Genomic DNA, 22322 nt, shown 5'->3' on the forward strand with positions numbered 1-22322 from the left:
GAACCCAGGTTGATTTCCTTTTTCAGTCTTGATCAATGGTTTGCATGTTCATAAGCAGATTTGATGCTCTGGAATTTGGGTGCAGGAGTTTAGCTCTAGAGCACATGTGTGAGGTAGTATATCTTATCGCTTCCATAAATCAGGTTTAGACTGTTGAGGTTCCAAAGGCTGTCTACACCTTTCATTTTAATGACCTGTTTCGGACTAGCTAAGGTGGGAGAAGGACCATTAAAACATTTTGCATGTTTTGGAGACCTTGTAACATTATGTATACAAATATTTTTACCTTATTTTGGGGGTATTATTGATTATATTAAGACTTTTTTTTTTAGTTCAAAGCTTCTAGCTTGAAACAAAACAGTTCCTGTTATTAAGATTGCATGCATATATGAACTGTTGAAGGTATTTTGTTCTAGACTGCCATTATATTCAATCTTTTTTTCTTATAACTTTCTGATGGGACTTATAACTCTCTAATTGGACTCAGCATCAGACTCAACATCTGTTTGGTCCGTGGTCTATAGGGCCAGACCTAAAGAAAAGGTACAATGTCTGTCCCCAAAGCAAACACCCACATAGCTCACTTTCATGTGTGTATTTGTGCATTTGTGAGTATGGGGAGAGAATATTCCACCACCTCTGGATCTTGTGCGTCCTAGATACAATTTTGTGGGTAGATGATAGGATGGGAGTTGTCTTCTGTGTCTTACTGTCACATTATCAGTCTGCTTAAAATGCAAATGACTGTATTTCTCACACAACCTGTAGGGCAACCATTGATCCTGAACAACTTGATTTAAAAAACTCATCGGAGGTGGCGAAATGAGCCTCCCCAGAGGGGTTTTCCTTTACTTCCCCTCTGTGATTTTCTTCGTGACCTTTGCCACCTTCTATTTTGGAACAGACTGAAGCATTTACTCTCTTTTGAGCAGGGAGAGGAAGTTGCCTGATCTCTTTTCTACCCTCAATTAGACACAGATTAAGATTACACGAGGTACTTTTCTTTGAGGTGGGAGGGGTGCATGGGTGGGGGATGAACTTGGGTTTATCTTTATTTATGAGTAGTAAAGAATATGTTGACACCAAATAAAGATTGCAAATTCAAGAGAATCTGTATTTGCAAAAGATAGTTTAGAATTGTGGAAACCACCAGTGTTTTGTCTTGTGTTCTTATGTTGTCTGAATGACTGATTTGACACCTTACTATTACAAATAGGTAGGCCGTCATCACCCTGTCGTCAAAGAGGCATGTGCACATATATTACTAGAAGAAAGAACAGAGGCCCAAGGCCAAATCCAGAGATGAAGTCATGTGATACTGACTTGGACTTCCTTTTTTCCTGCAGGGCTTGCCCAATCACCATTGGAGAATAAGTTTTATTAATAAGTGCTATGAACTCTGTGATACTTACCCTGCTCTTTTGGTGGTTCCATATCATGCCTCCGATGAGGACCTCAGGCGAGTTGCAACTTTTAGATCCCGAAATCGAATTCCAGTGAGTACTGAGATTAATGTTTCTCTCAAAGAGTGCCTTTCATTCTATAAGAACAATAGTCAAGCAATTTAGAGAAACACTCTTTTTGAAATTTCATTCCAACCAGTCATTATCTGGTGGCTTCTGAGTGCAAAGCACCATGCCAAATGAGAAAAGAAGAAGAGAACACCTGCCTTCTGGGAGCTTGCCATCAGGGACAGAGAACAAATGCAAATAAACAGCTCTATCCAAGAGAGGGTACAAGGAATGCTGTCATACATGGACCAAGTGCTGGGAGGAAGGAAGGAAGGAAGGAAGGAAGGAAGGAAGGAAGGAAGGAAGGAAGGAAGGAAGGAAGGACAGGCTCTTTGTAGTTTTCATCTCAGTGGCACGATACCTGATGTATGATAAGTTCTTGATAAATGTCAGGTGATTGATGCTGGCAGCGAGAACACACTGTCTTCTGCTGTAGAACGTATAGGTGTAAGCTTTTATGTGCACTCTTATCAGGAGGAGCTCATCCTCGGCACGTTTGCAGGCTGCCTCAATGCTATTATCAAACTGGAATCAAGTACAGATTATTCCAGACAGTACACTTACAGTATCATTGAACCTGGCTCACAGAGTTCTCTTTTTACCCTTAAATATTTATGGATATGTCATACTGTCTACTCTGTACATAAATTTTATCAACTAAAAATTTAGAGATTGCTTTTTTCCTCTGTTAATTTTCAGAGTCTGTCATAATAAGTACATTGGGTTTTTCCTTCAAATTAGTAGGAAAACAAAGGTTGAAGAAATTAAGATTTAATGTCAGCTTGCCTTTAACTTTCAAGTCTAGACATTCTTGTCCTTAAAAGGACATTTGTGAGAAACTTTTATATACCATCAGCCTAATATGAATTGTAACTTCAAATTCACTTGCTTCTCTAATAGTGTCCATTCATATCTTCATGGTATTTATTGTACTTGAAAGTATGTTCTTTAACTCATTTGCTAGAACACGGTGCTAAAGAAGCAAAGGTTACAAGTTCCGTCCTCTTGTGCTCTGCTTGGACATGTTTTTCTGTACTGTAGCCGTAGACTGCACCCCTACCCTGGCCAGCTGTCTTGCTAACACATGCCTTGCCCTCAAGGAGAACTGGGCTAGGGTAGCATGGATTGGTGGTGTTCACTCATTCATCCAGTCCATATTTATTGAACAAAGATGTGTGTATGTGTATGTTTGCCAATTCCATGGGATATGGGGCAGGAGAGGGAATGAAAGAACTGAGCCCAGTCCACAGTGCACAGCCTTCTGTCTTGACCCAGTAGTCCTTGTTATTCTCAATAAACAACAGTCCGCTATAGAGCAAATAGAATTTCCTAACTTTTAATTTATTTAACCATTTCTATTGAATCTTTTTACTTTGTAATGGCCACCAATTTGCATTTATGTTCATCACCTCTGTATATTTATAGATAATCTACTATTACATATTATTGAGTGTGGGAATATGCTCTTTCCAGTACACTTTCTAACCACCTGACTCTTGACTGTATGTCTTAGAGCTTTGCTTACACCCAGAAAATGTATGTGCCTTTAATGTGAAATCATTAATATTTCGTAGTCAGTTCTTTTTATAAAAGCCCATATAAAAACACAAATAGAATTGATGAGAAAGAGATCTTATTTTGTATATAAATAAGATACAAAGGATAATAAAATATCATTGGGTAACGAAATAATCCACATGCATTAATGTTCCCATTAATGGATACATATTCCTTTGTTCTCAAAAAGGTTTGTCTTAATTTTATGGAAGTCTTTAACATATAAGAAATACATGTTCATTTTAGAAAATACTGGCAAGCAAAAAGGAATCTGCCACCTAGTGAGAACCAGTGTTAACATTTTGGTATATATTCTTCCAGACTTCCTTCTATGCATGCATATATAGTTGGAAAAAAAATGAAATTATTCTATAATTTGTGTCTCAGTCTACTATTTCTACCTAACAATATCTTATAAATAACTTCCCACATTGATAAATAATGGTCTGCTCATGTGCCAGTGTGGATGTACCATGATTTATTTAATCAGTTTTGTACTGTGAGACGTCTAGGTTTTTTAATCTTTTGCTATTATAAACAGTGCTGTGATAAACATCTTTTGGTGGCTAAATTTTTGTGTACATCCTTAATTATCAATGACTTCTAGATATCAATTTTAATAAGAATAACATAATAGAGTATCATGTGCTTTAAAAGCACTCATTGTTGATATTAAGTAAGCATGATTTGTACCCATTTGGTTCTATAACAAGCATCCTTTTCAAAAGGTAGTAAGAATCCCCACCAAAAAAAAAGAAATTAGGAGGCAAAACAACTCTTAAGAGCCACATTTCCTAACCTGGCATCACAGAGAGAAGAGGGATGGGAGAAGGGGGCATTGGCAGAAGTTCTCTTGCATATAGCCCAATTGAAATTTAAAACTTGATGAGCATCTCAAATAATAAATCTTTTGTATGTGTAGCAATTTGCTCTTATAAAAGTGATCTTGTGTCTTTTCTGTCTCTCGACGGCAGGGCTCGTGTCCCTGTTGCAGATTAGAAGGCGGAGGGTTAGGGAGGCTAGTGCTGTTCCCAAGGCTTCCCAGTTCTGAGACTTTGGGCTCTGAGGCAGGGGCTACAATGGTGTTTTCAGTTGGTATCTAGCATGGTGCAAGGACTCAGATATTCTGAGAATGAACGTGGATTCTTATATTGTATAATCTTTCCTCAATAACACATTCTCATTATTATAAACATCAATTTTTATAAACATCAGTGTTTGTCCTTTGCCATCATTGGGGGGTGACTTCATAGACGTCAGGGTGTTTGGTCTTAAATGAAGTGAGTCCAGACGGTTATGCTTCTTCAGTTCTTGTATCTGCATTTTGTAGTTTTGGTATCTGAGTTTACCGGCTGCTGGGCCCGCCTCTAGAAGCCAGCCTGAGCCAGCGTTTATTGCGTACGTTACAGGCATCTTTCTTCAGTCTTCCCAGCAGCCCTGGGAGATGACGTTGTTCTACCCATTTGATGAAGGGGAAAAGGGAAGCCAGAGAGGCTGTGAGTTAAGTGCCTGAGGTTAGAGCCGTGGCAGAGATGGCACCGACCCCAAAGCCTACATTGTCACCTACCACGCTGCACCTCCCCAGCTCCTCCTCCCCAGCTCCCTTTCTCTTTAACAGTTTTATGGAGACCTACTTTGCAAATCAAACAATTGCCCATCTCAAGTGTACAATCCTGTAGTTTGTGGCATATTACATTATTAGCTACCCTTTATTTCTGTTGTTTCTCACGGGCTGTGAGCTGGAAAGCCAGGTATCAAGTGTGGTAGACTTGTGGGTTCGATCAGAGCAGCCCAATTCTGAGGAAAGGCTGATGAGCTCTCTGCAGCATCAGGTGGCCACGCTTCACTGTGGGGACTGGCAGCTCTCTGGGCTGTTTCGAGATTTCTTTTGCTTCCCTTGGGTTTTCTTCCCTCCTGTATTAGGTTCTAGAGTTGAGACTGTTGGCAAAATGACCTGTAGATGTGAGCTGGTATTATGGGAAACGTATTGAACCAGGGATGACTTCCTTTACTGCTCACTTTTTGTTAAAGCTGTTTCTATATGATAACAAACCCAATGCAAGCTACAGAATTAAAATAATATCAGAAGCTTTCTATTTAAGCGATATAACTTTTTTAAGGCAAACATTTAATTTCTCTTAGATGTGGTGCAAATTAAGAAAAGGCCAGTAAAACAATTGGTTGTTCTAAGTGTTTCTAAGTAGTCATAATTGTTAAATGTGTGCTTCTGTGCACAGTGAAATCGCAGGTTAAAAAGTATCCAGTTTCAGCACAATCAGATTCACTTCTTCATGTTAGTGCTTTATTTTTTATAACTTTGTTTTCTTTAAACTTGGTTTCTTGATAGCTTAAACTTTCTGAACTAATCACAGGTGCTGTCATGGATTCATCCAGAAAACAAGACCGTCATCATGCGTTGCAGTCAGCCTCTTGTTGGTATGAGTGGTAAACGAAATAAAGATGATGAGAAATATCTCGATGTTATCAGGGAGACTAATAGACAAATTTCTAAACTCACAATCTATGATGCAAGACCCAGTGTAAATGCAGTGGCCAACAAGGTGAGTGCCTGTAATGACATGATGGAAACTTAGCTTACATATGGAGTGCTGTGTTTTCTGTGAATGTTTCTGTCGTGGTATATCAATGCATGGGTTTAATACTGAAGAAAACTAGTTCTCTTACATAGAAAGTAGGTTCAGTCACAAAACTTATCTTAAACAAAAGTTGAATACATTAAAATGAAATGAAAATAAACTTTAGATAAAGTCACATCTAGAACTGTAATGAACTTGACTTTTGGCCAGAATCTTAGGCAAAAGTTCAAATCTCTCTGGAGCTCTTTTGGCTGTGGATGACCACTCTCATTGTATCCACTATTGAGGCATCTGTAAGGAGTTGTGGGAAACTGTAATTATTAAAATCCTAAATCTGTAGCCTTACCCAAACACTTTCTCCCCCATACCCCTGTATACTCGTAAATGTATATTCTTGTTTATAAAGATAATTTAAGAAATTAGTAGATCCATGTATGTGGATTTTTCAGTCTCACACATATACACAAAAGTTTAATGTTTTCGAAGAAGTCTGTCTCAATTTTCCTTTTGCCTTCTTAAGCAAAATATGAGTGATGCACTTACAGCTCATCAGGGCCATCGTTATGAACATCAGTGACTATATGGCCTGCACAAGCTGCTGCAAGGTGGGAGGCTGTTTGCCCCTACACTAAATGGCCCTGAACTGATACGTGTTGCACGTTGTATTTCTCCTTTGTTGTTTTCTTCTGCTCCCTTCATTACCAGTGTCACTTCCAAGTGCTCACAGTGGGCCTGCCCCGAGTTGCTCACTCCCATTCCGCCTTTCAGATTGATTGCCTCTCATTAGCTGTGAGCTTAAATTTCATCATCTTTAATACTTTGTTTATTCTGAGGTCATTTATCTGGCATCTTCACTTATTTAGACCACAAGACAAGAACCTGAAAGCAAAACAAGTCTTTGAGCAGTTCAAATAGATGCAGCGGCTTCCTAAATGGACTTTGTGATGTCTGTCCCGTCTAGGGTGTGTGAGACTGTGCGCGTGTGGGGCTCGGCTAATGGGGCCCAGCTCTTTGTGTTTTGCACATGGAGCATCTGTCCTACACGTATGATCCCGGGCCACCCCCTCACCCACACATGCTCTCAGACCAGCTATTTGTTACCACAGTGGGTTGTTTAGAAATAATTTTAAGATTATATGTAAAGCAATCAGGAAGTTAAATGGATAAGCAAATTAGGAATTATAAATAAAACATTTAGGAAATCTAAACCTAAATATGCTCTTGGATTATCCTTAATTTTATATATTTCTATTCCTATCGTCCTTCATATATAATTCAGAGTGAATACATGTATGAAATGCAATATTTCCATGTACATATTTAGTATGAAATGGATATGATGTAACGTTAAAATGAGTATGTAGAAAGAATATTTTAAAATATTCAAATATATGAAATGAATACCTTAATTATATTAACTCTAAAGCTCATTATAGCAATAGAATTCTTGAATGCCTTTTTAACACTCAGGAAATAAGCCTCTATTTCTAGTCCTCGTAGGAATCAAGGAAAGGAAAATATTAAGGAAAAAAGTCTAAGCTTTAAAGATCTCTGTGTCATTCATTTAAAACCTCTCTCATGTTCCCCTCCTCCCTTGGCTGTTTCTCTCCGCCAGTCGTCTATATCCATAGCAACAGGCCCTTGGACCTTTACATCGTGTACTAGGTAATCTGAATTATTCTTTTTTGTTGAATAAAGGAAAACCGAGAATAAGCCTTCAAAAGTAACTAGTAATGGAGAATTTGAACTTTTGGGAACTCGATTTGTGCTTGACTAATTGATTTTTACCCTTTCTGACTTCTGTTCTCTTTGGACCTAATTGTTCCTCCCTTGTGGATATTTAGAAATTTACAGCCCCAGATGTAACAAGCAGCATCACATCATTTTAAATTAAACAAACAAAACCCAGGGGTTGGTAAGATCTAGCACGAAGCTGCTTCTATTTTTGTGGCAGTACACCATGATGAATTAAAGCATGACTGTATTAATGTCCGTTTTTGCCAGAAACTTTGGCAGTGAGTAATAAGTGTATTTTTCCTTTTATTCTTTCACATATCATTTTCATTTATTTATGAAAGGAACTTCAATGTCAAGAATCTCTTTGAAAATCACCGTAACTATTTAAAAAACACATGTGCAGAGAAGCAGGTCATTTGTCTGTGAGAAGGTGACATGTGTCATTGCATTATAGGCTTGCAGATCTAGCGCAACATAAGCTGGCTATTTCCTCCCAGGCCCTGTACCTGTAGTTTGCAAAAGTGACTGCCAGGTGGACAGGAGCACCTCTGTTCTTCCCCAAGGCATGGATAACGAAGAAGAGGGGAAGGTGGCCCATTTGTTTGGCTATTTATTAGCTAATAACGTTTTCAAAACAACAAAGTGAAAATTTACTGTCTGCTTACTACTGATGCTATTTAGAGCAAGATTTAAAGAAATATTTCTGCCTGCCTGAATATATTTTTTTGCCTAGAGTCTTTGGAGACCAAGGCCTCTGGCTTGTCACATAAGTCTCCAGGTTTGAAGTTCAAGGGGTAGCCTTGTTTCTATTGCAGGAAACCTTGTCTGTGACTGACCCCAGAAAAACCCTGAGGTTGCTGTAGCCCTTCTATCCCTGGCTCTGAGCTTATATTCCTTCCATTGTTACAAGTGAAAAGAAAGGAGGCACATCGTAACCGAGGGCACATTTGTCTGTTGACTTCTCCTTTCCTCTTTGGTCCCAAGCAGGTGTTTCCCTGTCCTTTTCCTACAGGCATTCTGAAGCTAGTATAACGTTGCTTTCCTTGCAAGTCTCAACACTGCTGAACTTTTTCTTAAAGGGCCTGTGGCCCATGACATTTCAAAGCATTTAAGCAGAATGTAACCAGGTTCCAAAACAAAACCATAGCATCTCTTTTTGTCAGTGTGGAAAGCGGGCACTCTTCACCATGCCCTGGAGGTGAACCAAAGCCTGTGCTGGCAAGTTAATATTTGCAGGTGCTGCAGTAGGTGGCAGCCACCTCATCTCCTCTTGATGCCTTTTCTTCTTTGAGGGCCCACTACGTAGAGTGCTTTGGCTTTGCCTTTCGCATAGCAGAGAGATAGTCATGGTGTAATAGAAAAGGTTTGGGCTTTGAAGACAGACTAGACTTAAATCCCACTTATTACCTGCATGACTTTGGTGATAGTTAAATAGCATCTCTGAGTTTCAGTTTTCTCATTTGCAAAATGGGGATAGTAATGCCCATCTTGTGATACTGCTGTAATAGAGAAAGTTACGTGAAGCAAGAATCACAGTACTTGGGACATCACAGTGGCTGATCAGTGGTGGCTGGTGTTAGCCGTTATAATAGAGCCTGGCTTCTTTAATCCTGTGAGACCTAGGTAGTATCAGCCCCTATTTCACAGGAGGGGATATTGGGGCTCAGAGAAGTTAAGTGCTTTGCCCCAGATCACATGGCCAAGAGAGGCCAGAGTTGAGCTATCAGCCTGATTCTGTCCGACTCCAAAGCCTGTAGTTTTCCTCTAATGCATCGTGCCCTGGGTGATTGCTGCCACGAAGCTAGGTGTGCCTAACCCACCTCAATGTGGCTGCCTCCCCACCGAAGAGTACTGTTATAGCTATAAAATTGATGGAGGACGAGGACCTTTCAGAACCTGCTCTTGCCTTTCCAGATCCAGAAAAAGGTCTAGTAATTATAGAGCATTTTGAAAATGATTTTTTTCTCTCAAATAGATTCTCCAGGAAATTGCCACCCTTCCATCTTTTTTCTAGCTTAAAGTATGACTAATGTTGTTGAGGCTTAGTGTTGACAGGAAGTCAAGTCATATCAATTATTTGTGTAAATTGGAGGGTTTGGGGTTGAGACTTGGAGGACAAATAGCTTTTGAAATATTTCTGTAAGTTACTGATGAACTAGAAAGCCCCAACTGATTGTTTGTATGTCTTGTTGTTTCTTAGGCAACAGGAGGAGGATATGAAAGTGATGATGCATATCATAACACCGAGCTTTTCTTCTTAGACATTCATAATATCCATGTTATGCGGGAATCTTTAAAAAAAGTGAAAGACATTGTTTATCCTAATGTAGAAGAATCTCATTGGTTGTCCAGTCTGGAGTCTACACATTGGTTAGAACATATCAAGGCAAGTATATATTTTTTAAAAGATTTGCGTATATACAAAAGAAATGAATTATTTAGTGGAACAGGAATTTATTTAATTTCTTAAATTTTTAAAAATTGAACACTGAGAGATAAACTATTTGTAGGAGAGGACCCTACATTTGACAGTTTTGTGTTTCTTTGTAATTTTCTTACCTAAATTAAAGATTTTACAACATCATTGCAGAATATTTTTAGAGTTTGTGAACATGTTTCTTTCCATCTTGTCAGTAGTAAGTAGTTTGGTCTTTCTTGCAGGTTTATTTAGGGTATTCAATTTATTATTTAACCATTACTGGGTATGAGCCCCATAGACCTACATAGAGGTTGGGTTTTTTTTTTTTTAAATAATCTGAAATTGACTTATTTTAAAGAATGGGTTTTGTGTTTTTATTATGTTCAATCCTTCTTCCTGATAAAGGCATTAAAAATCCTCCACTCTTTTAAAAGTAAAAGTCCAAGCACTTGAAGCTATCTGAGGGAACTAGCACTTTTAGAAGCCACTTAGTTCTGTAAACAAACAAGCTTAAGCCAACTTTAAATAGGTGGGTTATTAAGATAGATTGATTGTTCTCTAGTCAAATTATATTTTCCAACTTGATAGCAATAGTATTTTGCCTGTCTGACTTTCATTTTTTTGGATTCTTTATCCTCAAAAATGAATTGTGACAACTTAATGTAATGTAGTATCTTAGATGGGATATTGGAATAGAAAAAGGATGTTAGGTAAAAACTAAGGAAATCCAAATAAAGTATGGGCTTTATCAGTCAATGATAAGTTTATTAATAAGTTAATAATGTATCAATAATGGTTGTGACAAATGTACCATATGATGTGACATGCCATAGTTATGACAAATGTATTATAATATTACAATATGAAGGTATTTCAAAAAGTTCATGGAAAGACTCATATTATTTTTTTAATTCTATTTTTCCACAAATTTCTTGAAATACCCTTGTAAGAGGGGAAACTGGGTTGAACAATGAGAATTTTCTATAGTACCTTTACAACTTTTCTGTAAATCCAAAACTATTCTAAAATAAAAAGTTTTATTTTTTAAAAAAAGGATTTTGCATACTTTTTACATGCAGAATATCTTATTAGACCCTGTGAATGGGAAAAAGGTATAAGACACATTTCCTGCCTTTAAGGAGAGTCAGATATGGTTGAAGAGATGGTGTGTATGGTGTGTATGTGTACAAAGAAGCATAATACTCTGAGGTACCGTGAGTTAAGTACCAAGTGGGCCTTCATAGCAAAGTTGGTGGAAAGAACAAGCTCTAGGGATTCAGTGGGACTTGATCTGTTTCTTCAAGAAAGTGGAGGGTTGGGGGAATCTATTCTAGAGAAAGAGGACAGCCTACACAAAAGCCCAGAAATAGGCATAGGTGAGACTGACTTAAGAAGAGTGAGTATTTCTGCAGTTGCAGGCTAATTTCAAGATCTAGGAGAAGCAGGTGGTCAGGGGCCTTGACTTAAATTAAGCTGCGGGGATCCTCCAGAGGTTTTGGAATAGCAGGGTAGTTTAGGGAAATGTTCTGGCAGCTTATAGAATAGATAGGAGAGGGAAGAACATGAAGCCAGAGAAAACAGAACCATTTCAAGAGTGCAAAGATGGGGGTTAGTAATGGCCTAGATTAGAATGCTGCCAGTGAGAGGGTGGGGGGATATGACAGGGACAGATACAAGATGTTTTTAAAGAAGGGCCCGTGGTACTTGACGATTAGCTAGATGCAGTATCTAAAGAAATGGAGGATGATGCCAGGAGAGTGAGCCTGGCTAACTAAGAAAATGATGCCACCATTTGCAGGTGGAGGGTAGTTCTGATCAGGACCTGGGTCAAGAGAAACACCATGCATTTGGGGTAGGCCATCTACCTGCCAGCAACAAACTTAAGCCGAGCCCTTTAATGTGGTTGCCGAGAGAGGATGGGGCGGGGGGAGATCAGAGGACTTTGAATGGAGCATTGGCCATGTTTGTATTCAGGACAGGAGGTGAGAACTGAAGCTCAGTGAAGAAGGCATAAGAGAGAAACTGGGAGGTCAAAGGAGGATATTGGAATGTAAAGAAGGGGTCTAAGAAGAAAGGGGTAAGTGGTATTTGAAAGAAGTTTATTAGGGAGGTCCTTGATGACCTCGGAAGGTAGACCTTCATGGGTGGTTAGTGATGGGGTGGAGTGAGAGTTGAGAAAATAGAGGCGGTGAATATAGACTATTCTTTTGAAAAGATAGTTAAAGGAAGGAGGAAGGGTTGAAAATCTTATGATTGTGAGAAGGGCTTTTCAAGTCATGGGAAGCGTCAGCCTAGTTTTTAGACAAAGAAAAGATTCACTTAAGGTGTTTTTTAAAGAAAATAATCAGCTCTGAAAAGATGGATATTCTAGGATGTTTATAATAGTAGGAAAACATTGGAAACAACCTAACTGTACAATAAAAGTTATATCTATGTAATGAAATACTATGCAATCAATCATGTAATGCAGTATCTAATAACATGAGGAAATGCTCATTGTAGAAAAGTGAAAAGGACTTCAAAAGTACCAAGTAAAGGAAAATGATGTCTACAGAGAAGTTTAGAAAGGTATCCACTGACGTGTTAACACTTATTTCTGAGTAATAGGACTACAGTACTTTAAATTTTCTTCTTTGTCCTTTTGTTTTCTCCATGTTTTCAGTGCATATATATTGCTTTTGTAAGTAAGAGGAACTTTTTTTTTTTTTTTTTGAAAGAAATAGCATAGGAACAGGAGTTATTGGAAGTGGGTCAGCTCCTACTCTGAGCTAGATAGAAGGAAGAGAGACTGGTGGAAAATAGGGCTTGTTGAGTGGCTCTGGTGTCTGAGGAAATTGGGACGTAAGGCCATCTCAAAAGATGAAGTATGGAAGTTAGAACTTAAGAAATGTGGAAAATGTTGTAAAATATCCCTGCAAGGTTTTATAGTTTTGTCCATAGAGAGGGGGACCCAAAAGAAAGGACAACACTGTCATTGTTCTCTGAGGAGACCAGAGGAGATCTGAGGAGACTGGGGAGCCCACATGGACCCATGTAACAACATCTGGCTTGGGGCTTCTGAGGTGGCAGTCAACTCATGGCAGCTCAGATAGTGGAGTGGAGACGTGGGTCACCTTGAGCTGGACCTTGAAGACTGGGTGGAACATCTGGGCTGCACTCCCTCTGTAAGCTGTAGGGGAGAATCAGTTCCTTGCCTCTTCCAGCTTCTCGTGGATGCTGGCATTCCTTGGCTTGTGGTCACATCACTCCAACTTCTGCCTCTGTGGTCACATTGCCTTCTCTTCTATCTGCGAAATCTCCCTGTCTCCCTCTTATCAGGATTCACGTGATATAATTTAGGACCCACCAGGTTAATCCAGAATAATCTCCACACCTCAAAATCATTAACTTGATCACATCTGCAAAGTCCCTGTTACCATGTAAGATAGTACTCACAGGTTCCAGAGGTTAGGACCTAGACATCTTTGGTGACCGTTATTCAGCCTCCCACACTGTCTTACAGCCCTGGGGCTACTAATAGAGACAAGGCATGGCCATCACTAACCTGCACTCTGGTGAAATGGTCCCACCACTCAATGCACAAAACCAAAGCAAGCCTTTAGCAGCAAGAAGTCCACCACCTTTGGTATGCTCCCAAATCCTCATTCCAGTCCACTGACACAGCCCCAACATGGTGGCAGGAGGAGTCCATGGTGTCTGGACCTTACACTTCCTCTTCGTCCTTTTTAACACTCTTCTGTACAGTCCTTCTAGTTTTAAAGTGACATGTTATTGTGTGCTTCAGGATGGCAGCTCTCCGGTATCAAGCATTCGTTGAATATATGCTCAATGTCAGCACTCTATAGCGATTGTCTTCTAGTGTAAGACAATTTGCTGGTGGGGGTACCATTCCTCTCCTCATATCAGGGAAAGGAACCACAGTTACTTGATTGGCCCAAAGTGTGAGGTACCAAAAGTGTTGAAATGAGGGTTCAAATCCAGGCCTTCGGCCACAGAGCCGATGCCCTCAACCACCACGATGTGCACTGCTTATGGCTGTCATTTTTTCCCATCAGTCACAGGTCCATCAGATGACTTAAGAGTTTTCACTGGGGTGTCTGTGTGTTATTGATTATGCAGATTCATGGGGTACAAAGCTGACTGTCACCACCTATGCCCAAGAAGTGATGATCAGATCAATACCGTCAGCATGTGCACTACCACAAATTGCTGTTATTCCCTGCGCCCCCCTCCCAACCTCTCCCTCCCTCTTTCCCCCTTCTCCTCCCACCCAGCAACCCTATGTGTGTTCTCTCCCTCTGCAAGTCCAACACACCACTGTGGTGTTTCTTTCCTTCTTTCTTTCTCTCTTAGCTCCCGCTTATGAGTGAGGACATGTGGTATCTTTCCCTCTGCCTGGCTTATTTCGCTTAACATAATTTTCTCCATGCTCATCCATGTTGTAGCAAATGGCAGAATTTCATTCTTTTTATGGCTAAGTAGTATTCCATTGTGTATATGTACCACATTTTCCTTATCTAGTCATCTGTTGATGGACTAGTGTATTTTTGAAAATCTTATTTAGTGTCATTAGATAATTACAGCTGTTCCTGTCAGAAGTGATTGTGGGAAATCATACTTAATTGGAAAACATCTAATATGTTTTCAGAATAACTGACCAAGATTGAGTCCCTTTTCATCATAAGCAAGGGAAGTATCTGGAATGAGGGTTGCCTTCTGTAAAAGTGTGTTAGAGCCCCAACTTCAAGTTGTGCTCAAGGGATCCAGTATATTACCATTGCTTCTCAACAGCCCTTTCTTCAGAAGTACCTCAAGTTGAAATTGTAAACAGGTTTCAAGAAAAATACTTATAATGCTTGAAGAAGTAAACTGCTCTAATCATTTTGGGAGCAGTGAGTTTTGTACAAGTAACTGATGTCCCAGTCATCCTTAAGTCTCCTAACCTTTCCTTCTTGGCACTACTTTGTCCATTTATCTTTAGTTACTGTTTATATAAAAATAATAAAGTTACATTTCTTTAAAAATTTTCTATACATCAGATCTTTCACTTGGTCTAATTTTTCCTTGAATTAGTTAAAATGGCCATAATACATGTGTATTGCATGGCTATTAGAATTTTGGGAGCTCCGGGAGTAAGTCTTTTAAAAATAAACTCAAAATGACACAGTATATGCAAATGGCTGATAAGTACGTGAAAGATGGAACCCCCATACGCTGCTGGTGGGAATGTAAAATAGTACAACAACTTTTGAAAAGAGTTTGGCAGTTTCTTTAAAAATTAAACATACATTTACAATATAATCCAACCATTTCATTCCTAGAGATTTACTCAAGAGAAATGAAAACAACATGTCCCTTCAAAAATGCATACGCAAAAGTTCACAGCAGCATTGTTCATAGTAGCCAAATGCTAGAAACAGCCAAATATCTATCACCTGATGAATGGATAAATAACATGTGGTCTATCCATGCAATGGAATGTTATTCAACCGTAAAAAAGGAATGAAGTACTGATATATGCTACAACACAGATAAACCTTGAAAACATGATGCTAAATGGAAGAAGCCAGACAGAAAAGACTACCTATTGTATGATTCCATTTATATAAATTTTCTAGTAGAGGCAGAACTACAGAGACATGAAACAAATCAGTGGTGGCGTGGGACTGAGGGTAGGAGCAAGGATTGACCTCAAATGGCACAAGGAAACTTTTTGGGTGATGGAAGTGTTTTACAACTAGATTGTGGTGATGGTTGCACAACTATATAAATTTATTAAATTGTATCGAACTGTACACTTATGACGGGTGAATTCTATGGTTTGTAAAGTATACCTCCATAAATACCTGAATCATCAAAAAATGACATCATAGCAATAACTCATTGTATATATAAGTTTAATGGTACTTCTAAGTCTCAAATTTTTACTACAGGACTATCACTTTATCTTTAGGACAAGTATTGTCCTATTCACAAGCCAAATAAGACTTTATATTTTGTTAATTTAAAAGCCAAAAGGTGATTTTTATTGTATCAGACTTTTAAGGTCTAAACTAGACCTGTTGAGCCAGTGATTTTTCTAATATGATCACTGTTATGGATTATATTGTATTCCCCCAAAATTCACATGTTGAAGTCCTGACCACCAGTACCTCAGAGAGTGACCTTATTTGGAAACAGAATTTTTGCAGATAAGTTACTTAAGATCAAGCCATGCTGGACTAGTGCGGGCCCCTACTCCTTCAATATGACTGGTGTCCTTATAAAAAGGGGAAATGTAGACACAGAGACACATACACAGGGACACTGCATGTGAAGATTGGAGTTATGCTGCCACAAGCCAAGGAACCACCAGAAGCTAGGAGAGAGGCATGGAACAGATCCTTCTTTAGCTCCTTCAGAGGTTAGCATGGCCCAGCCAACACCTTGATCTCAGACTTCCAGCCTCCAGAACTGTGAGACAATCAATTTCCATGGTTTAAGCTCCCTAGTCTGTGGCACTTTGTTATGACAGTCCTAGCACACTATTACAATCACATCCATGAAAGTAAGTTTGAAATGCAGTTTGGCTCTTCGTTTGCTTGGTTTTGTTTTATTAATATCTAGGCATGTTCAAATGCACACTCTGTAGAAGGAAATCAGATCCTGCAGCTCCTGGTGCTCCATTTCCATAAATCTTTCTGCCCTAGACACTAATAGTATTTTAATGCAGGACTTTTTCTAGGTTTAAAAACTAAACTTTCAAATTTAAGCAGTATCTTATATCTCCCTACTGACTTGTATATTTTTCTTTGCCAGCTCGTCTTGACAGGAGCCATTCAAGTAGCAGACAAAGTTTCTTCAGGGAAGAGCTCAGTGCTCGTGCACTGCAGTGACGGATGGGACAGGACTGCTCAGCTGACATCCCTGGCCATGCTGATGTTGGACAGCTTCTACAGAAGCATTGAAGGCTTCGAAATATTGGTACAAAAAGAATGGATAAGTTTTGGACATAAATTTGCATCTGTAAGTAAACAATAAAACCAATTTTAAAAAATATCAGATCACTGCCATTTAGAGTTTAAAAACTAGTTGTTAAATCACATGTTTGCTACTAAAATGAAAATCCGAGGAGTGTAACAAAAACCACTTTCAGTAGGTTTGCAAATGAATGATGCCCTGGGCTAGTGAGGGTCTTTTTAGGAGACGTGTTTATCCATCCGTACTGTTTACAGTTTCACTGGAAAGTAATACCAAGAGTCTGCATAGAAATGTCAAAATTGAAGTTTTGCAAAAGAAGAAAGATAGGATGACAATTCTTTCTCAACTAACATTATTGCTGTTAGAGCCAACTATATTTTATAGAAATTATAGAAATGTTAGACTTTTGGTTGAGGCTTTTTATTATTATTCTCTGATATACATTTTTAAAATCATCAGTAGCTCCCCACCCCCCACAAAAAAGGTAATACAAGGCTGGGCAGTTAACTCAGTTGGTTAGAGCATGGTGCTGATACAACCAAGATCCAGGGTTCGATCCTCATACCGGCCAGCTGCCAAAAATAAAAAAGGTAAAATCACCAACAGATCTATCGTATAACATGGTGACTATAGTTAATAATATATTGTATTCTTGAAAAATACTGAGTGGATGTAAAGTGTTCTCACCACAAAAATAACCATGTGAAGTAATGCATATGGTAATTAGCTAGATGTAGTCATTTCACAATGTATATATACTTCAAAATATGTTATACATGGTAAATACATGCAATTTTATCTGTCTTTTTAAAGTAAATACATAAAAGTAAATTTAAAAAAATTTTTTTTTAAACCCTCCAAAAAATCAAGAGAACCTGTTAAAATTTATATTCCCAGATCTTATTTCCAGATGCCCTTTGAATAAGCATTTTTACCCAGCTCCCCAGTAGTTCTCAGGAATGGTATCCATAGACCACACTTTCAGAAACACTGCTATGTAGCCTGTTAGCCTTTATCCACATTTCATAATGTGAATAACATTTTCAAGTAGGGTCATTATTTAGTAAATCAATACATTGTGAGGTTTTTGGCTTTATCTTGTTTTTAAGAGAGAAAGAACTTTTAATTCCTTTTTTTAAAATACCTTTTTGACGTAATTTCAAGCCTTGAAACCTAAGGATTGGTCCCTTCGCAACTGAAAGAACTACTTTAGGGGTACTAGTAACACACTATGCAGGATAATCCAGTCCGTTCTATCTGCAGCTATTCAGGATTTATGCAAAATTTCAATCATATGAAATAATTGTAGCAATCATATAGGATGATGATGTCTTGCCAGTTTTTATTGGTATTTTACACAAGTTTATATACTTAGTTTTCATTATTTCAAAATGTTGTGTTGTCTATATTTCTGTGGAAAGATACACTATTCTTTGAGAAACTTGGCATTTCGAAGGCAAGAGTTTGCTGAGTTGTGTTGCCACATTTTGTGGGCTGTATACTTTTTCAGTTGTGTACCCATGAATTAAAACAAATTATCTTCAATTCATTTCAGAGAATAGGTCATGGTGATAAAAACCATGCTGATGCTGACCGATCTCCTATTTTTCTCCAGTTTATTGATTGTGTATGGCAAATGTCGAAACAGGTAAGGGATGAAAATATATTGTGATGTAATGTCTGAGATTTGCCCCCAAAATAATACAGGGGACAGGTAGAGAGGAAATGAGACTGGCCATGCACAAATAATTGTTGAAGCCAAGTGATGGGTACATGGGGGTTTATTTTTTTATTCCTGGTACTATTTTTGTCTGGAATTGTTCATAATGAGGTTTTAAAAATTAAATATTTAATTGTTTTATCTCTACTAATGGAAGATCAATAGAATGGACAACACCGAGTTGTCTTTTACATACATTCCAGTATACTCAGGAGAACTCAGAAAATCATCCTGTTTACCTCCTTTTCCTCTTTATTCCTTTACTTAACATCTATTTAAACTTTGCAGTCCTATGTAAAAGTGCAAAAAATGAGCTCTAGGGTGTGTGCAGGTCGCAGCCCCCGTCATTCCAAGAGCCCTGCAGTGTGGCAGCATGTATTCACTTCTGCCATGCATCTTTTCAGTTCTATAAAAGATCTGTCCCAGTTTTTCATGTTTTGTTTGCTTGCTTGTTTTTGTCTAGTTCCCTACAGCTTTTGAATTCAATGAACGATTTTTGATTACAATTTTGGATCATCTGTATAGTTGCCGATTTGGTACTTTCTTATTCAACTGTGAATCTGCTCGAGAAAGACAGGTGAGTAAAAATGCTAATATTTTTTGTAAAGCCTTGCCAAAATGTATTGTCTACCATGGAATAAAAAGAATATGATGGCTTGTAAGACTCTGACTTTGCCCTCAGGGAGGAGGAATGGCTTTAAAGGTAGGCAAGAACTCCTTCCCAAAGCTCCATAAAAAGGTCAGTAAAGGGAATTTTTTAAAGGGCATAAACCCATAAGAACAGGGAAAATGAGCAAGGAGACAAAGCAACAAACATTCAGAAGCTGGAAGGGCAGGACAAAAGTGGCAAATCACTTAGCTGGAGAAAACCAAATCTCAAACCAGCGATGGAGAACTCAAGAACCAGACCACTTTGCATTGCAGGAACCATAAAGGACTCAGGGATGAACTCTATGAGGTGTCTGGGGTGATGGGGGAAGATAGACTGAAGGTCTGTTTAGAATAAGCTACCCAGATCCCCTCCATTCCTCTCTGGAGCTAAGGACTCTGACAGATGTTTCCTCTCGGGAGAGGGTGAACAAAAAAGTGCTGCCCTGTGACAGCCCCAGCTCTCTTCCCCCACTGACCTCCAGGTCCTTATCATCCAGGTGGGAAAAGAACCATCACTGTTGGCAAGGATGGGGGAGAAAATGGAACCCTCGTAAATTGCTAGTGGGATGTCAAATGGTGCAGCCACTGTGGAAAAGGGTTTGGTGGTTCCTCAGAAAGCTAAATATAGAATAATATGACCCAGAAATTTCACTCCTAGGCATATACCCAAGAGAATATAGGGATTGAAACAAAAACTTGCACATGGATGTTCATAGCGCTATTCACAATAGACAAAAGATGGAAAAAACCCAAATATGTATCAGCAGATGGATGAATAAACAAAATGTGGTGTATCCACATCATGGAATATTATTCAGCCACGAACAAGAGTGAAGTACTGGTGCATGTTACAATGTAGATGAACCTGGAAAACATCATTCTAAGTGAAAAGAAGCTAGACATAAAAGGTCATACGTTGTATGTCTTCGTTTATATGAAATGTCCAGAACAGACAAGTGCATAGAGAGAAAGCAGATGAGTGGGTGCCAGAGGCTGGGGCAGGGGAAAATAGAGAGTGACTGCTTAATGTGTATGTGGTTTCACCTGGGGCGATGAAAATGTTTTGGAACTTGATAGAGAGGTGATGGTTACACAACATTGTGAATGTACTAAAAAGCCACTGAGTTGTACACTTTAAAATGGTGAATTTTATGGTATGTGAATTTTATCTCAATTAAAAAAAATCATCTCTGGGAAAACTGAGTTTCCCAAGAAGAAAGACCTAAAAATACCAACATCTAGGGTTCCCTAAAATGAAGCTCATGGTTGGTGAGCTTATGATTTCAGAGTTTCCAATGAGTTCTTCAGTCCTTCACTCTTAAATAATAGCAGACAACCAAGAAGGAGAAAAAGCAGCTTGAAGAAAAATAGTTACCATGTGTACAGGAGGAAACAGATAAGAAGCCATCATTTAATATTCCGAGAAAGATAAGAAAAATTTTGGTACCACAAAATAACAAGATATTATTTGGAAAGAACATTTAGAGGTCAGAAAAGAACTTTGATACTGAAAATGTGAAATCAACAGAAATGAAAAACTGAGAAGGGTTGGAAGATAAAGTTGAAAAAAATCTTCCAGAAAGTAGAGCATAGAAGCAGAGATAGAACATGGAGAAGAGATAAGAAAACTAGATCAGTCCTGGAGACGCAATATCCAAATAATAGAAGTCCCAGAAAGAGAAAATAAGGAAGCCAGAGAGCAGAAAATCACCGAAATAATTTGAGAATATTTCCCAGAATTGAAGTACAGTCATGCATCACTTAAGGACAGGAATATAATCTGAGAAATGCATCGTTAGGTAGTTTGGTTGCTGTGCAAACACCATAGAGTGCACTTATACAATCCTGGTTGGTATCGTCTACTACACACATAGGCTATGCTTTTGTACCACTGGCAGCAAAGTAGGTTTGTTTACACTGGCGTCAGCACGGATATGTGAGTAATATGCTGTGCTATGACATTACGACGGCTGCAACATCACTAGGCAATAGGAATTTTTCAGCTCCACTATAATCTTATGGGATCACATCATATATGCAGCCCGTCATTGACCGAAATGTCATTATGCGGCTCATGACTGTACATGAGTTGCTATATTGAAAGGCCTACCTAGTGCCAAGCAGGGTGCACAAAAATAGACCCATACTAAAGCACATCTTTGTGAAGTTTCAGAACACCAGAGACAATGAAAAGATCTCACAGCTTCCAAAGAGGAAAAGAATGGGTTATTGGCAAAGGAACACAAATCAGAAAGTCTTTGTATTCCTTAACAGCAATAATGGAAGTTAGAAGTCAGTAGAACATTGCATTCAGAATTTTAAAGGAAAACAGTTTCAAATCAGAATTCTATAGCTACCAAATTGTCAACAAAATGTGAAGATAGAACAAAGATATTCTTGGACATGCATAGCATCAAGAATGGTTTACCTCCTATGCCACGCCCTTTCTCTAGAAACTAATGGAGTATCCACTCCATGAAAACAACAAGAATGCATGGAATTCAGGAAGCAGGAGCTCCAGCACAGACAAGGGCGGAGGGGATCCCCAGTGTGACACAGAAAAGAGATTCTAGATGATAGCTGGGCATGAGGCATAGAGACAACTGGTGCAGGATGCAGCCCCTCCGAAGATGAACCTGGGGGCACCCGATGTGCCTGAGCATCTTGAGAGGAGTTTCAGAGGTTGGAGGGAGAGTTTGGGGTTAATAAGTGCCAAGAAAAGTAAGCAAACACAACAGACAGTTGTGAAATCAAGGGAAAACAAAAAAGTATACAGGAAAAGAAATCACAGAATAGTAACTGCATGGCTCAGCTGTTAATAGCATTTTCTGAGTCATAGGAGTCTAAATGCTAAATATTGATCTAATCAAAGCTGCACTATATATTGGGAATGTGTGGCAAGCACGTGAGGGTGGCAGGAATGGGGGGGGAGAGATAAATTCTCAGTGTGGCAGTGTCAGTAGTTAATGCCTACAACTGGATAGCTAAGAGGTGCAATAAAAGCATGTTATTTAGAGATATGGAGGTATCTAATACATACCAAATAGACCCAACAAAATTTAGTACAGCCATTATGGAAAACAGTAGGGAGGTTCCTCAAAAAATTAAAAATAGGACTACAGGTTGAGTATCCCTTATCCAAAATGCTCCAGACCAGAAATGTTTCAGAT

At 38.8% G+C, this 22322-nt stretch overlaps 1 protein-coding gene across 1 annotated transcript in view; it reads left to right on the forward strand.

Moving 5' to 3' along the window:
- Positions 1-22322, forward strand: part of MTM1 (myotubularin 1) — an 84501-nt gene that overhangs the window by 52247 nt on the left and 9932 nt on the right. Inside the window, exons 7-12 of the mRNA XM_008589267.1 lie at positions 1347-1496; positions 5441-5629; positions 9603-9788; positions 16620-16826; positions 18337-18429; positions 18965-19078. Of these exons, the coding sequence (XP_008587489.1) occupies positions 1347-1496; positions 5441-5629; positions 9603-9788; positions 16620-16826; positions 18337-18429; positions 18965-19078 (939 nt within the window). The remainder of the gene's footprint in view (positions 1-1346; positions 1497-5440; positions 5630-9602; positions 9789-16619; positions 16827-18336; positions 18430-18964; positions 19079-22322) is intronic.

The sequence above is a fragment of the Galeopterus variegatus genome, unplaced genomic scaffold (assembly GCF_000696425.1).
Source record: "Galeopterus variegatus unplaced genomic scaffold, G_variegatus-3.0.2 Scaffold5336, whole genome shotgun sequence".
NCBI classification, from domain to species: Eukaryota; Metazoa; Chordata; class Mammalia; order Dermoptera; family Cynocephalidae; genus Galeopterus; species Galeopterus variegatus.